Consider the following 16,041-nt stretch of genomic DNA (forward strand, 5'->3'; position numbering starts at 1 on the left):
AAAGTTGTCCGAAGTCAGCAAATATTTTTAAATATTGTGGAAAACAAATATATAGCTATATAAATCTTCAGACTTCGTGTAATGGGTGTGTAATGCGCTCTGCGATCTGTTTTGTCTCGACTCTCGAGTTAACAGGAAACTACACTTCCCATGAACCCCTGCGAGCTATTGCTTCACCACTTTCGTACCCGAGTTGACTATTCTTACAAATTCCGCCTCATGGAGCTTTTTATTATTTAACATCACTCACTGCTGCCGAGATGGCGGAATCTGCGTCCTGTCCGGTGTTTCAGCTGGGAAAACCGCGTTACGAGCAGGTAAAGAGTTTGACGCGATGTTGAAGTGCATCTTTGATGGGCGTTGATAAACAATGTGTGTAGATACCTTTGCTTTGCTTCAGCACTGTACTGCGAAAGTCACCCATTTCTCAAGCTTTTTGCGTTGTCTTTTCGTTGCTTCACCGCATTATAACTGGCCGATGCAATTGTTCGTGATGAGTGTAACGGAGGTTTTGGTGGCACTGTTAGAAACTCCTAAACCATTAGATGCGTGCACAATAGCTTTTCCTTTTAAATGCAAATAGCAGGAAATGAGTAGGACAAGATTGCTTTTTTGTTTTTTAAAGCTGTTGATTTCACTGGTCACTTTTATTTTTGTATTGCGTTGATTTCGTGGCACGTTATCAAAGTTCATAATTTTTCTAAAAAGCTGGAAAAACTGCCTCTCCTCCCTGTTTTGTTTATTTCCTAAAACAAATGTAGTTCTACATCGGATGGACTAGTCTCAGATATTCAGTTTTGCCTTTTGAAATATGACCAGATTTTGCTGAACGAATGCAAATAATTGTCTCATCAATTGTGTTATCAGTGAGATCTCACGCGCTCGTGTCGGTCAAATAAATGACCATCTATTTAAGTCCTGCTGCCTCCATGGAAACACCGCGGTCATCCCAATTAACCCCTTCAGACCCGAATTATGTTCCATGCAATCACAAATGTGACCAATTTATTTATTCTGTGAATATACTCTGTATTGTTTTAATAGGTAGTTCTGATGTCCATATGTGGTTCTGAACAACTGGATAATCACGCATGATCTGATTAAAAATGTCACGAACACTTAAAATAAAATAAAAAGGGAATACAGAAATGAAGTACATTTAGGTTGTTTAAGAAGTCATTTTCTATATTAATCGATTTAAAGCTTGAATTCAGTCGTTGTGAATTGATTTCTGAATGCTTAAATGTTCTTTAAAATATATATTTAGTTTTCTTTTAATGTTATGTTGTAAGAGTGGTAAATTTGTAGATCATATGTCAGTCCTGTATCAATATAGAGTTCAGATTTTTTGCTTTACATTGAGCCCCACTGTCCATTACAGTGTACATTGCATAAAAACTATGTAATAAAAAGTGATATCATGACTGCAGTACTAAATTTAAGAAGATTTCTTTTTTCAAGTATTCCTCTGAAATGGATACTGTGTCTGAATGGGTTCACATGCACTCTGAAATCAAGTCAGTCAGTCATCAGTGTCCTCCTCTGAGTTTGTTAGGGTGAATTCAAACTGTTATAGCGAAGCATGATGAATTGTTTGAAATGCGGCGCTGTTAATCTAAGAAAACCTTACATTTACTTTGTCTTCAATAGAGGGCAGAATGGTCTGCTTTGGGTCTACAGGGAATACAACCAAACAAAAAATCACTGCCCCGCTGACAAGCTGGTCCAAGATTTTTCTAAAAATATATGTGCTAAAATGTTTTATGCCTGTGTTCATTTAGTCTGTCCCTGTCTTTATCATCACTTTCATTTGAATCTAAATCTAACTGGTTTATTGCCTAATCCAGCACATGTGCATGTGACTAATGCAGACTGATCTTTTTTTATTGCTGCTGTTTTTAGGTGAAATCAGTGTATCTTAAGGATAAGGGTGTGTTTTCTTCCTGCTCCGTCTCTGCTGACTGTGTTGCATATTCTCTGGGGAGCAGAAGCACATGCATAATTAACAAGTCTTCTCCAGCAGACATGTGCTCACATGGCTCTCTGCAACAGCTTTGAAGCAAGTGTGTGTAGCCCAGAAAAAACTTTATTGGCCGACTGAAGTCAGATCGGCATATTTTTCTTGCTCTCTTTACCATATATTGTAAGATAAAATGGATTTCAGCTTTAATTTAATTTTTTTTTTTTTTTTGCCTTGTCCCTGGATAAATAATGTAGATGCAGTTGATAGAAGCTGCATTTTTACACCATGTTTTTTGCCAAGAAAACCCTTGGCATGCTCGTTGTCTCTCAGAAAAGCGCTTGCATTGCTGCGCTGGGTTCAGAGACGGTGGGAATGTTGATGCAGGCAGTCGTCGCTTCTTTGAGCACATTCTGCACAACCTGTCAGTGAGTTGTCTTAGCAGGCCTAAAATATTTTAGGCTAAATCTAAACTAAAATCAGAACAGCTCTTGACAATTTAAGGTACAAGACCGCAAGTTTTATGCTACGAGTAGGTTGTCCTGTTTGCATCTTTTCTTTATCTTAGGTTCTGACTTTGTGAAACTGAAGGAATGTTTTCTTCCTCAGAGCACATTTCTTGGCAGGTTGAGACATTTCATTGATATCATCGATCCTTCCACTTTGTTTGTGACAGAGGTATGGAAATCTTGTCTGTGTTCTAGTAATTGTATTCAGTTAATCTGAGTTGCATTGTTTTTGACCTACAATGATCTCTCCTTTCTTTTATATACTGTAATTAGGTCGCATCTATAAAGAATTAATGTTCATTCCTATCAACTAATTTACAATTTTGGATTAGTTGAATCCTGTAGTCCTATGTTACCTTTGGATTTCTGTTTTATTTTTATAGAGTCGTTTAAGAGAATGTATCAAACTCCTGGATGATTTCAAGCAAGGGAATCTTCCTCCAGGAATTACAGATCACCAGGTGAAATCTATCTTATGTATAGTACATGTGGTGCAGTGTTTTATAACAATCTGTGTTTTGTGTTCAGCTGTGGGAGGCTCAGAAGGTGAAGCAGGTGAGTCTTGTGCTCATTGTTCTCTGCCACTTTTAAATGATTTACAGTCACCGACTCATCTCCTTTCAGGCCATCATTCACCCCGACACCGGGGAAAAGATCTTCATGCCTTTCCGCATGTCAGGTAAGAGCATAGAGAGGGTTAGATCTGGACATATTTAAATAATAGAAAAGAAAAGAATCACCCTGTGTGATTGTAAACAAACTTGACTTTGGTGTCAGTGCAAAAAGATTTTGACAGAAATTAACACACATTATTCTGAATACATATATATAAATATAAAGAGAAACATTTCATTTTTTATCAAATAAAGGCAGATTTGGTCAGCATAAGAGACTTCTTTTAAAAACATTGTAATTATATAGAGAACCTGATTTCTTTTCTGTTGTTTGTTAGTTTAACTGGAATTATGACTGCAGCTTTATATTATAGATGTCATTCTGGATGTGTACATCCAAAAACGGTGATTATTTATGCAGGTGTGCAGCAGTTTGGTCATGCCGTGAAATAAATAATAGAATTGCACCATACTAACACAGTTTAAACTTAAAGTAATAAATAGTCAAACAAATGCAAATTGGGATATTTTTACTCTGTCCTGATTTCTGAGTTCTGATTTGTTGTTGCTGTTTCTCTTATCTGCATGCATTTCACAGGATATGTGCCGTTTGGAACGCCAATCGTAAGTCTTCTTTTCGCTAATTAAAAAAGATCAAAGCGCTACACAGATAGAGCAAATATAAGAGAAAGGAAGCCTTGCCAGTCATTATGCATCCAAATCCTCTAAGCATTAGAGGTGTTGAAATCTGTTATAAACCTTTGTTTCTATAGATAGGTGTAAATTATTAACCAGCGTATTGCTGTACACTCTCTTGCAGGTTGTTGGTCTTCTCCTTCCAAACCAGACTTTGGCCTCTACAGTGTTCTGGCAGGTAAAGTGGCTTGTTCCCATCATTTGAGTGCCTTAGTGCCAGGAAGCCTAAAGGCTGGCTCTGTGCCGTCAGTATCCCGAGAGCCACTGTGTTACATTTAGAAATAAATATCAGACTAAATTTGTCCTAATTAATTAGATTTTCTGTATATTTATTTGACTTTTACCAAAGGCTGACTTCATAGAAAATCAAATCAGTCATTATCTGAAATAGGAATTCAGCAATAATCAAGCAATACTTCAATCAATCAATAATCAAGTGACTGTCAGGAATTTCTCTATTACAGTGGCTGAACCAGAGTCACAACGCTTGTGTGAACTACTCCAACCGCAATGCCACAAAGGTACGGTCTGAAAAGTACTCTTAAACCAGGTCAGGTTTTTATGGTTTAACTATTGCAATGCAGCTGTAGATGGTCATTCAGTGAAGCGTTTCTTCTGCTCGATTCCATTTGAATGATCATTGTTTTGTCCCGAGGGCCAGACATCTGTTCTGCATCTGAATGTAGTTCACAACCTCAGAGTGTTTTTTCATTGCACAACGGTCTGTGCTACATTTGCTGCACCTGGATGTTGATGATTGTTTTTTCCCCCAACATTATTTTTAGCCAACACCAACCTCAAAGTTTATTCAGGGATATATGGGTGCCGTCACCAGTGCTGTTTCTATTGCAGTAAGTCAGTGGTGTTCAAGTTTTGTTCAGTTTTATTTTTTAAATGTAAATGTTTGTCATTGCGTCATGACCTCTAAATAAGCTGTGTATAAATGTTTCCTCCCTTAAAATGTCTGTCTGATATGAAAATATTTTTTTAGAATATTTTCATTTATTTGTGATTATAAAATGTTTAACAGCCCTTAGGGGTAATAGTGTTCTACTTACATAATATCTTAAGTAATGTTTTACTTAGTAATGTAATATTGTCTTACTGTAGGTGGGACTGAATGTACTTATCGAGAAATCCAGCAAATTTAACCCTGCCACCAGACTGTTCATACAGAGGTTCATCCCGTTCCCTGCTGTTGGTATGTAACTGTAGGTAATGACTCAGTCCCTCACTCTGTATTGTGTGAAGCTCCCCCTGCTGTCAGAATGAAAGCACAACACATTCAAAAGTTTGAAGGCAGTAAGATTTACCGGTAGTCTTAATGTTTTTGAAAGAAGTCTCTTGTGCCTTCAACTGATTTATTTGATCAATGATAAAGTAAATTAGTAATATTATTATATATAATTACGATGAACAAATGACCTTTCACAGAAACTGGATGTCATGTTTTGTTTCTCAGCCAGTGCGAACATCTGTAACGTGGCTCTAATGAGACACAACGAGCTGTCTGAGGGAATAGATGTGCTAGACCGCAACGGGAATGTAGTGGGATCCTCACGGATAGCTGCCAAACATGTGCGTACATTTTTTGCATTAAAATCTTTTTTGTTAATTGTTTTATTTTCAAATAAATGCAAGTAAAGCTTTTAATTATAGTCAGAATTAAAAATAGTCAAAATTGTATTCTTACTAGCCATGTTGTTACGTGAATTTACAAAAGTAATTATTTTCCTTATGTCATAAGAAGACTTAGTTTTATTTTTTTATTTTTTTATCAGGCACTGATAGAAACAGCACTAACTCGAGTAGCGCTACCACTGCCAATCTTCGTCCTTCCACCGATCATAATGGCCTTCTTGGAAAAGTATGGAGCTATTTTTGCTTCATTTGCATTTAAATTCATTTCTGAATTGGAATTATTATGTTATAAATATTATTAAAAAAAAAAAAAAAAAATATATATATATATATATATATATATATATATATATATATATATATATATATATATATATATATATATAATATATGATTAATTATACTTATGAATGAATTATAATTGTACTTGTAATTAATTATTTAAATGATAATTCAATTATTGTTAAGTAGCTAAAATATCACAGTCATGAGAGTCTGTTCTCGCTGTCCTGGACCAGGCTTCCTCTGATGCAGGCCCATCGCAGGATGATGCTGCCTGTACACAGTTTAGTATGTCTGGCCGTCTTTGGTCTGTCCTTGCCGCTGGCGATCAGTCTCTTCCCACAGATGTCAGAGGTACTGCAGCAACACCTGCATCACTTCCCCTCTTCCTCTACTGCAAACATTTGCTGCAGCAGTTTTCATTTTGTCTGTCGACCTCTTGCCATTAATCTTTTCGTCTGTGTGTGCTTTGAATAATATTTTAGCAGGGAATTGCTTGCTAATCGTTTTTTGCTCTCCCAGATCGAGGCATCTCACCTTGAGCCGGAAATTGCCATGGCAACGGATTGCAAGGTGTTGACTTACAACAAGGGACTGTGATAAAAGAGAGAAGTTTAATCAGCTGTCTAAGATTGCCAAGGATGTGTAGGATAACAGGTGCAAACTGTATTGAGGAGAAAACTGTATTCTGAGCAATAGTAACCAGCTAACCTTTTTTTCTAACCGCTGAGCCATTCAGAGGCATCATGCCCATTCAGAGTGATGGGGGCACGTGCTCCCTCAGATTTCTGAGCCAAGTCAATTTTGAAAGCAGCTTCCTAAAGACAAAAAACAGGCAAATAATATTTTTTATATTTGATCAATTTACACCGGTGTGATTAGATCATTCAGTGCAGCTACATTAAAATCTGTGCTCGTGCTTTGGCTGGCACTGAGCCAGAGACAGATGCGTTTGTACAGCGCTGCATTATAACCAGTCGCACACCATTCTGTTGAGCTTATGAATGCATTGGCCAATCAGAGACGTTCAGATGAGTCCTTGCCTGAATGCGGTGTTTTGTTCACTCGCTCGCTGACTGAATTCAAGAAACAACAAAGTGCAGATGTGAGAACAAGATCTTCATTTCACAGTGCAAAAAGCTTCAGTGATTTAAATGGGAGTTTTTGAGAGTGCCTGATCTCTGGCTAGACTGAATGAAAATGTTCTTTGATCATTTAAATGCTCTTTGCTCTCTGTAAAATAAATGTTATAATTAACAACTTTAAATATATAATTAACGTTAAATACAAAGTGAATCATATTAAAAATATTTTAAGGCATGACACCCATATCTGGGACGGGTTTTTATGGGTAGTTAATAGATTGAAGTATTAGTCTACTTTGCCCATCACAAATTATAGATCAAGTAACAAACTATAAAGGTGAAAAACAATAAGATTCACTCGTGCGTGCCCCCTCAAAAATCATGAGTGCATGACACCACTGGAGCCATTTTTCAGTTTTACAGAACTGTTTATAAAGTAATAATTACTGTATTTACCATTTTACTGACAACTTTGACAGGGAGGAAACATGGCCTTATATTAAATGATTTTATATATTAATATTATATTCATGTTGATTAGACAAATTATGAATAATGAATAGTTGGTGGTGTTTTAAATTTTTAATTATTGTATTATTTGAATGCACTAATGAAAATGTAATTGCAGTTAACGTTGTGTTTAGTTGCATGTCACACTTACTTTCCAAATCCCTGAAGAAGAAAAAAAAATGTTATGTGTACTTGTACAGAGTTTTAGTCCTTAAGTATTAACATTTAAAAACTATTTCTACTGCAATATGGATACACAAATATATGTTTGAAAATTTTACTATTTTTGAGTCAAAAATGTATTCTGTTTAAACTGCTAATTTTTTTATGGTGTGGTATTAACATTTAATTAATTTAATAACATTATTTTGTTATATTTTCTTTTGTTTGCTCTTTTTGCTTTTACCATGAGTTTACCATTTAAGTTGAACATTTTATCTTAGTAATTATTTTGCTTAAAATACACAATAAAGTTCACCAACTTAATATCAAGACATCAAAGCATGTTCTATTACCTTTACTCAAGTGAAAAGAGTTTATAAATAGGACATAATGGATACAAACAGCAGTGTATAACACACGCATCATCACATTTCCAAGCCATAAGTGAACATTTCTCTCTCATCTCTCTCCTGCTTCTTATTCAACTGTTTGTGTTTCACAACAATCCTCCAGGTCAAAGGTTCAGGATTCAATACAGATTAGCCACATTCCACATCATGTTTTTCCAACTTGTCTTTGGCTCTGAATTTCTATCACATAAATGAAGCAATGCAATATCCAGAAAAAGTAGATTTTGAACCAGGAGCCTGCATCAACACAAACAGCTTCATTTAAGAAACCTTCATCGGATTAGAAAGAGAATGTCTGGTTTGAGTGACAGTACCATTCAGTATGCAAAAAGTCACGCTGTACGCTGTACGCATATACATTCACAGCACATGCAACGGGCTAGTCTTTCCTTACCATTGACTTAAAATTCACATTATATGGCTAAACATATAAAGTTAGATGATATCTTGCATATGCAAGAGCAATGCATTAATAGTGCAATATATTTTATATATTAGAATCCTCTGACATTTGTTATGGAAAGGTTGTAAATGGGTGCACACAAAACATTTGACCTCAACGTAAGCACTAAGCTACATGAAAAAACTTCTCAACAAATGCATTGAAAAAAAGTAACAAACAGATAAAACCCAGGCTAATTCCGATTACTGAGAATATTCTTTGTGTAACATGCATGAGACTTGCGTTGTTTGTTTTTAGATTAGACGTTAATTCCATTTTATGCTAATCTTGTCCTGTCTTCTTGTTCCTTCTTGAAAATCAATAAAACTGGCCTTCGATCAACCTCAAAGTGCAACTTCTGTGAACACTAAATAAAAACACTGGGAGTGTTTGAGGGGTGCGAGTGTGGATGTGGATGATGAATGGGACACTCCACTTGAGTTTGGCCCAGGAGGAGCTCCTTCTCCCTGGATAAACACGGTCTGCTGATCTGCTGACTGTGAGAATGATAGAGCCTCAGGAAGGAAAGAATAGAGTGAGCCAACCACAGAGCCGTTACACACCACAGAGAGATCTGCAAAGAGAGACACAATTTTACCATGTAAAAAAATATGAATGTTTTGTTGAACTGAGCCACATATTTCAAAACGAAAAACAAGTTACTTCAGTTGCTCCTTTACCTGCGCACAATTGAGCTCAGAGTAGAAAGAGGATGTCTCAACGCCCAGATAAAGAGGAACAGACTGTGACTCAGCACAACTGCAGACAGAGAATCATTAAATACATCACTGTCTTACAACATTATGTAGTTATTTCATTCGTTCCTGAAACGTGCATTCAACAGTATGCATTGTATTTTTTAAATATGACTTCAGCATGCATTTTATGTTTTAGATCATAATATTAATCAAGTCTCTAAAGCTGCTTTGAAGCGATATGTATATGTAAGTGCTACACAAACAATCTTCACATCAGCTTATATATTTAAAGCTGTGTGTACCTGTAGGATCTGGTGTTGTGGTCTGTAACAGTGTTGCACCAGGACACCAGGCCCAGGGTGAGAGTAACACTGGCCCCTCCAGAGAGGAAGAACACACAGAGACTCAGCAGCAGCGTGAGGAAGGCAGAGAACAGCGTGCTGCAGGAAAATAATAAAAACAATGGATCACACAATTAAAACTTATAATATATATATATATAATTAATATAAAACTTTTATTGAAATATTACTTAATATACAAAAATTTTAAAAGCATATTTATCTCACTCTATATATAATTAATATAATATTTAAGTATTAAAAAGACAATTTATTGAATAATATATTTCAAATATATACAGAATAATGCATGTTTATATATTGTACTTATAATTGTTTTACATCATTTAATCATTAAAACATTAAAAATTTAATATTTAAAATGTTTAAGCATAATTATTGTAATTAAATATAACATTTTATATTGAACTATTATAAAATATTTAGGTAAATTTCTTTGATATACTCCAGTATTAAATAGCATTAAGTTGAATACATATATAACTATTTAATATTATTTTAATTTTAGCTTATATTATTTTTATAAGTTTGATTTAATTTTATTAATTCATAAAATATGCCATTACTAGTTTCTGCAGTTACACAGATAAGAAATTGTACCATTAACGAATGTAGCATTCAAACGTCTTGTTGTCAGATTAGTGAGACTCACTCGTCATGACGCCGGTGGAGGTAGAACAGACTCCTCCAGCCCTGAACGGCTCCGTACAACACGGTGAACACACCGACGAATGTGGCGAACTGGCACGCCGCTAATGGACCCCATTGTTGCACCACCAAATGAGTGACCGTTCTGGGCTCTTCCTGACCCACCGTGAGGTTCTCCGTCCTCCAGAAGCCTTGACTAAACAGCGCGCACCTTCCCTTGAAAGCGGACCCGTTTAAAGCGAGCGGCACGACCACAAGGAGTCCCGCTATGACGGACAGGGTGTGGGCGGCGCAGTGAGCCAGCAGCAGCCGCCGGTCCAGCTCCATGGACTCGAAGATCAGTTTCAGCCTGTGGTGGAGGAGCGTAACCTAACGATTCCTGCTGGAATCTCGACGTTTGTTTTCGACAGTGTACCTGCAAATGTAAACTATATATAATAAGTGGAAATTTACAGCGCTTGAGTTTGTCGGGACTCCTCCTCCTGCGGCGGGACGATGTTACACAACGGTTCGGCTCTGCTCTGTGACGCACTCTCAGACGATTCTCACGAAACGCGCAACTATAACAGAGATCCAACATAAACTGGTTTTATATAAAAAAATAAAAAAAAAATTATCAAATATGCGTGTAACTGATTTAAATATTTAATTGACATTTGATCAAAAATGTCAGTAAAAGTGGGTGTTTTCCATGTTAAAAGCAGAGCCACGCCCCATTAAAACGTAACTCGGTCAGTGGATCAGCGCTGTTGAAAATGGGTCAAACATTATGTCTCTAAAACAAACCTTATCCTAATTGTTGTTAACTGCGTTACCCACTTTGCAATCACCAAAAATGCAACAGATATTTTACACCCACCAGCTTTTAAAATAAATAAAAAGAAAAGTTGACGTTTGATACCTCAAATTTGAAGGCCAGGTAGAAACGCATTTTTCAAACTTTTAAAATTATACTCATTAACATCTCTTTATTTAACTAATAAAAAATGTGACAGACTTCCGAAACAATATAAGAAATGTTATAGCCAGCTATTTATGAGGAATATCATTTTCTGTACTTTTCAGTGTTTTCCGTTTTTATTTATTTGTTTATTCATTAAAGTTTGCTTATATAAATCTATTTCACATTCTTCATACATAATTTTAATGTAATACTTAATTTGTATATATACATATATTCATGTGGTTTCTTTGTTGTTTTTGTGTGTTGTGTGTGTGTGTGTCCTTGTTTGTTACATGTGAAGTATTTGTTTTCACTGAGGTCTTGGAGCTGTAGATGTTGCGCTATTAGGATTCCTCCGGTAGGGGGGAGTGTCGCCACATGCCACGCTGACACCATAACAACCACGAAGAAGAGTGTCAAAGATTTGTTTCTCTAGCGTCCCAACAATATTTTCTTCACTAAACTGGCTTCTAAGCAACCATTTTAAAACCTTTAAAACGCAATGGACGAAAAGGTAAAAAATATATATATACTTGGCTGGTTGTTTCCTTTTATAGGTGATAAAAGCTAGGCGAAGCTGCATGCATGCTGTGCTGGGCGCAGTTCAAAACCGTTGAAATTATGTTTTGGTTTCAAAAGGTTACGACCTTTTTTTAATGACATGAACTGTTATATGTGCCTACGTAGATTTTATGAGCGTGTTTGATTTGATTTATTTATTAGTAACCGTTTAAAGTGGCATGGATGAAGATGAAAGTGATCAGTGTCCTGTTGGGAAAAGCAGCCTCAGTTGTTTTGCTGGTCTTAGTTTGTCTCCCAGTCTGGTTGAGATGGTCTGAGGGGTCGTACTGGAAGACCAGATGCACTGGTTTGGCATTACCAGGATGGAAGACCTTTCTACATTTTCTAAAACCAGCATAAAATTAATTGACATTCTGGTCTCCTGGTGCAGAAGCTGTGACTACATTAAGGGTTAATAGTGCTGTAGTTTTGTGTTGTCAACTCTTGTGGCATTGGATATGTGTGGCAGGTTTTCGATCCTACTGCAGGGGAGGATGGGTCAGAGGCAGAGGCCGGTGCATCTTCATGTTTGGGAGCCACTGGAGGATCATCTGGTTCCCGTTTGGAGTCGCAGCTCCAGGAGGCCATTCGGTTAAAGATGGAGGGGAATGCATTCTACCGGGAGAAGAATGTGCGCACTGCTATCGGACGTTATCATCGTGCTTTGCTCGTTCTCCGTGGCCTGGACACTGAGGTGAACTCTGCCCTGCAAGGGTTTGTGCCTCAGGTGCCAAAACTGAGCCAGGAGCAAGAGGACCTGCTGAGGAGCACTCAAGTAGACTGCTATAACAATTTAGCAGGTGTGTATTCCTTCCAAACAAGGTACTGTGGCCGTGTGAGGTAGTAATGCTTTCGTACTGAATTGCAAAACATTAAAATGTAATCATTTTATCCAAAGCTACTTTCAGTGCATTTGTAAGCATGTTTTTCTAATTAGTTTTTTTATTGGGCAGGCTAGGCTAGGTATCGTCATTGGTCACGTATTATCAGTTATTCTCCAGTAGCAGTATTAACATTAAGAGACATGGCATCCGATGTACGGAAGACGTTGACACATGCCACTATATTCAGTGGCACATCCAGTGATGCTTCCGGTTTTCACTGTGTTGATGGATTGTGTCAGTGTCAGTGTCAATACCACATTAACGGTCACATCTGTTACTGTAAACTTTAATTTTGGTACTGTCAGTGTGCATGCAGCATCATGAATACATTGGCCAGTGCAATCTCTTATCTGTGGCTTTAATATTATTATTATTATTTTTATTTTTTTTATAGAATTAAAAAATAATTGCACAATTTTATAAAATAGTTTCATTTCTTATTGGGATTGTCAGTGGGGGGAGTGAATAACCAGCACTCTTTTCCCCCCTCAATACAATGACTGGTGTGAGACCCTTGAGCAAGGCACTGAAGCCCCAACTGCTCCAATATTGCCCCAACCCCCCCAAAAAAAAAAACAACAACAACAAAACTTAATATATTATAATTTTGTCAAGATTTATAAAAAAAACATCAGTAAGCTCATAATTTGTACTAAAATAGTCTAGTCTGGCTATGTCTGTGTTTCTGAGAAGGTCAGCAGACATTGAGGCTCAGGTTTATTCCGATCCGAGCTCGTGAGCGCAGAGCGCATTTCTGAATATCCCGATCCGCTCGCTCAACCCAGAATGGCCTGCTGGTTCGAAAATATCCAAGGAGACATTTAATTGTTTAGTAATAAACTGGTGTTTCTGTGTTGCTGCAAAGATGAAGCTGCAGATGCAGACTCGCCATGAACACCAGAGAGAAATGCATATTTCATATGGATTACATCATCAGAGAGTAGCCCATTTATTTTGGTTTGAATATTTTAGTTTAAAAGAAGACATTTCAAGCTTTCTGTAATATATATCCTATTTTTCTCAAATCTGTGAGGCACACGCTGAGTTTAGTTCACATGCAATGCAAGTGATTGTGCCTGAGCCTTATTACATATATTGTAACTAATTGATAAGACATTGATCAAAATTAAGATACAATTTATACAAAACGAAAATCTTTTAAATATAGTTTTCTATAAAACAAAACTTAATGAAGTCGTCAAAATCATGTTTTACCAAAAACAGCGCCGTTGCTCCCATCATACTTGGCCACACTTCACTTTTTGAAACCTCCATTTTTGTCTATCTCAGCATAAGTGTCCATCTATTTCACCATCATCTTACCCCCACAACTAGGATCCTGTTATTTGCTTTCACTTTTTGCTGGCACCTCATCATTATTGATCACATTTAAAACTTTTAACCATAGCAATTAATCATAATGAGAAATGGGAAACAAAATGGTGTGAACTTTGTCCTTGATCTCATGATAACCCATAACAGGAGAGATCTTGCTTTATCATTAATCTTCTACCATTCCACACTTTATACTTGTATTCAGCAAGGACTCAAAAGTGACAGTAAGGCATTTATATAATCTTTCAAAAGATTTCCATTTCAAATAAATACTGTTCTTTTGAACTTTCTACTCATCAAATATTCCTCAGAAAAACACATCACACTTTCATACAAAAATATGCAGCACAACTGTTTTCACCATTTATGATTATAAGAAATGTTTCTTGAGCAGCAAATTGCCTTAGTAGACAATGTGACAGTGAAGACTGGAGTAATGACTGCTGAAAATTCTGCCTTCACAGGAATAAATAACATTTTAAAATGTATTTGAAATGTTAATAGTATTTTGCAATATTTCAGTTTTTTGTGTGCGTAAGAGACTTCTTTCAAAAATCTTACTGACCGCAAAGTTTTGAATATTAGTGTTTATAAATCTTATTTGGGAAAGCATTCTCCTCTTAACATATTTCTGTGTTTCACAGCATGTTTGCTACAGCGACAGGTGGTGGACTATGCCCGTGTGTTAGAGTACAGTCTGAAAGTGCTCAGATGGAGGTCAGCTGACATTAAGGCCCTCTACAGAGCTGGAGTGGCCTCATTACAGCTGGGTGATGCTCAGACTGCTCGACATTACCTCATACAGGCCAGCAGGGGAAAACCTAATGGTAAAAACAAACCACATCCCACCTTTCTTGCATATATCATCTTTTCCCAACTTGCACCAGAGCTCTCCTAGGGGTCACCAAGTTGAGTTTAGGGGAACTAATTGATTTTGTTGAATTCAGTTTGACAAATTTTCATTATTATGATATAAACGGATGTCTAGCTGAGAAAAAAAATCAAAAGAGCAGTGGGTCGTTCACTGACTGCATTCCATCTGATGCCATGTGCAAAGTCAAGTTAAAAATAGTTCAAAAACATGTCACAGGACCCCTGCATTATCTTCTGTACCTTTAGCTATATTTAATCGCAAGAACGTGTCATGTTAACGTGTCATGGCATGGTTAAATGCCACACAGAATCAGGGAAAATTCAAAGCATGATTAAAAAGTTTGAAATTGTGCAATGATATTCACAATGCCATCTTATGATTTGATATAACACTACTTGCTGAAAAAGCCAAACACAGGGTTACCAATAACAATATCTGGGCTGATATTTTGATAAGTTAATAACCAAACTTTCCACCAAACTTAAATTTTTTTTAAGCTTATTTTTGCTTAAAAGACTTTTCTGTTGCCTTGTCATATTAAATGAAGTTTACGTGTGCATACATTTAAATGTGGTGTCAGAAAGCATGTGACATAGAAAAAGTCCCCTTAGATAAAGGTTGGGAACTACTGGTCTTATAAAGTATTATTCTGCCAGGGCTACAATTTTCTCAAGGGATTACAGCATGGGTGCCTATTACGTAATACAGCATGGTTATTTTATTACATTTTGCGGATGCATCCATTTTCTTAAGAATTATTAAGATCAAAAACCCCTTCTCTGCAGCCTTCAGTTGAACTGCTGTTTCATATCTGCATTCAAAGTCTATGTCAGTGATTTGACTGGATATGAGACATTCATATATTCCTGTTCTGCATTTCTCAGATCCTGATGTAAAGAAACAGCTGCAGCGAGTGGAGGAGAGACTCAGCCAAGACTACCAGAAAGAGAAGGCACTGTACAAAGGCATGTTCAGCAAGCAGAAACAGGGTGAGGACCAGTTAACAGAGGAGAAGACCCAGAAATCGATCCAAACGGACAAATACATGACTCAGCAGGAACATGCATCGTTAAATTAAGCTTGAGCTGACAGCAACATGAAGAAAGTGGGATGTTTTGCTTCAAGGCATGGCTAATTTGCTACATATGGCATTTACTGGTGTTGAAGGGGCAGTAGCAGGACTGAATGCGTGGCTGAAATCTGGTGCAACGTGGCAGCTTGTGCAAGAATTTTAATGCACTTAAAATGCATTGTATTCTGGTATTGTATAGTTAACATACTGTCTAGCTGCTTCTGTTTTGCATTCGTTTTCTTCCAGCTGTGGGTCTGTATTTTTTTTTGTGTCATATGATAGTTCTCTTGCTTTTTGTTTGTTCATCCTAATAAATATTTTTGAAAGAACTCTATGCATAATGTATTTGCCAT

At 36.7% G+C, this 16,041-nt stretch overlaps 3 protein-coding genes across 4 annotated transcripts; 2 read left to right on the forward strand and 1 right to left on the reverse strand.

Annotated features, from left to right (window-relative positions):
* Positions 1 to 54: 54 nt before the first annotated feature.
* LOC128027512 (sideroflexin-5) lies at positions 55 to 7,577 on the forward strand. Of its 2 annotated transcripts, XM_052615195.1 has the most exons (14): positions 127 to 317; positions 2,570 to 2,638; positions 2,853 to 2,930; positions 2,998 to 3,024; positions 3,094 to 3,148; positions 3,682 to 3,707; positions 3,904 to 3,957; positions 4,244 to 4,300; positions 4,565 to 4,630; positions 4,890 to 4,980; positions 5,242 to 5,357; positions 5,561 to 5,646; positions 5,939 to 6,056; positions 6,225 to 7,577. In XM_052615195.1, the coding sequence occupies exons 1-14, from the start codon at positions 261 to 263 to the stop codon at positions 6,300 to 6,302; spliced, it is 978 nt and encodes a 325-aa protein (XP_052471155.1). In that variant the 5' UTR covers positions 127 to 260; the 3' UTR covers positions 6,303 to 7,577. The 2 variants fall into 2 exon arrangements, 1 of the variants encoding a protein (XP_052471155.1); XR_008186736.1 differs by lacking the exons at positions 5,939 to 6,056; positions 6,225 to 7,577 and having other exon boundaries at positions 55 to 317; positions 4,890 to 4,994; positions 5,561 to 5,593.
* Positions 7,578 to 7,799: 222 nt separating this feature from the next.
* LOC128027513 (transmembrane protein 179) lies at positions 7,800 to 10,679 on the reverse strand. Its single transcript, XM_052615196.1, has 4 exons — positions 10,024 to 10,679; positions 9,312 to 9,449; positions 8,992 to 9,070; positions 7,800 to 8,885 (listed from the first exon to the last, which is right to left on the reverse strand). The coding sequence occupies exons 1-4, from the start codon at positions 10,344 to 10,346 to the stop codon at positions 8,679 to 8,681; spliced, it is 747 nt and encodes a 248-aa protein (XP_052471156.1). The 5' UTR covers positions 10,347 to 10,679; the 3' UTR covers positions 7,800 to 8,678.
* A 532-nt stretch (positions 10,680 to 11,211) lies between these two features.
* On the forward strand, positions 11,212 to 16,017 carry LOC128027514 (tetratricopeptide repeat protein 9C). Its single transcript, XM_052615197.1, has 4 exons — positions 11,212 to 11,476; positions 11,993 to 12,323; positions 14,387 to 14,569; positions 15,501 to 16,017. The coding sequence occupies exons 1-4, from the start codon at positions 11,465 to 11,467 to the stop codon at positions 15,692 to 15,694; spliced, it is 720 nt and encodes a 239-aa protein (XP_052471157.1). The 5' UTR covers positions 11,212 to 11,464; the 3' UTR covers positions 15,695 to 16,017.
* Positions 16,018 to 16,041: the final 24 nt, after the last annotated feature.

The sequence above is a fragment of the Carassius gibelio genome, chromosome A14 (assembly GCF_023724105.1).
Source record: "Carassius gibelio isolate Cgi1373 ecotype wild population from Czech Republic chromosome A14, carGib1.2-hapl.c, whole genome shotgun sequence".
In the NCBI taxonomy this organism is placed as follows: domain Eukaryota; kingdom Metazoa; phylum Chordata; class Actinopteri; order Cypriniformes; family Cyprinidae; genus Carassius; species Carassius gibelio.

Bases quoted from the DNA above. Each gene is read 5' to 3' on its own strand.
- LOC128027514 (XM_052615197.1), top strand. The intron at 12,324-14,386 runs GTGTGTATTCCT...TGTGTTTCACAG, and splicing joins CTGCTATAACAATTTAGCAG to CATGTTTGCTACAGCGACAG. The intron at 14,570-15,500 runs GTAAAAACAAAC...TGCATTTCTCAG, and splicing joins CAGCAGGGGAAAACCTAATG to ATCCTGATGTAAAGAAACAG.
- LOC128027512 (XM_052615195.1), top strand. From the start codon at position 261: ATGGCGGAATCTGCGTCCTGTCCGGTGTTTCAGCTGGGAAAACCGCGT. The intron at 318-2,569 runs GTAAAGAGTTTG...TTTCTTCCTCAG, and splicing joins GAAAACCGCGTTACGAGCAG to AGCACATTTCTTGGCAGGTT. The intron at 4,981-5,241 runs GTATGTAACTGT...TTTGTTTCTCAG, and splicing joins CATCCCGTTCCCTGCTGTTG to CCAGTGCGAACATCTGTAAC.
- LOC128027513 (XM_052615196.1), bottom strand. From the start codon at position 10,346: ATGGAGCTGGACCGGCGGCTGCTGCTGGCTCACTGCGCCGCCCACACC. The intron at 9,450-10,023 runs GTGAGTCTCACT...ATTTTCCTGCAG, and splicing joins CTCCACCGGCGTCATGACGA to CACGCTGTTCTCTGCCTTCC. The intron at 9,071-9,311 runs GTACACACAGCT...CTCTGTCTGCAG, and splicing joins CACAACACCAGATCCTACAG to TTGTGCTGAGTCACAGTCTG.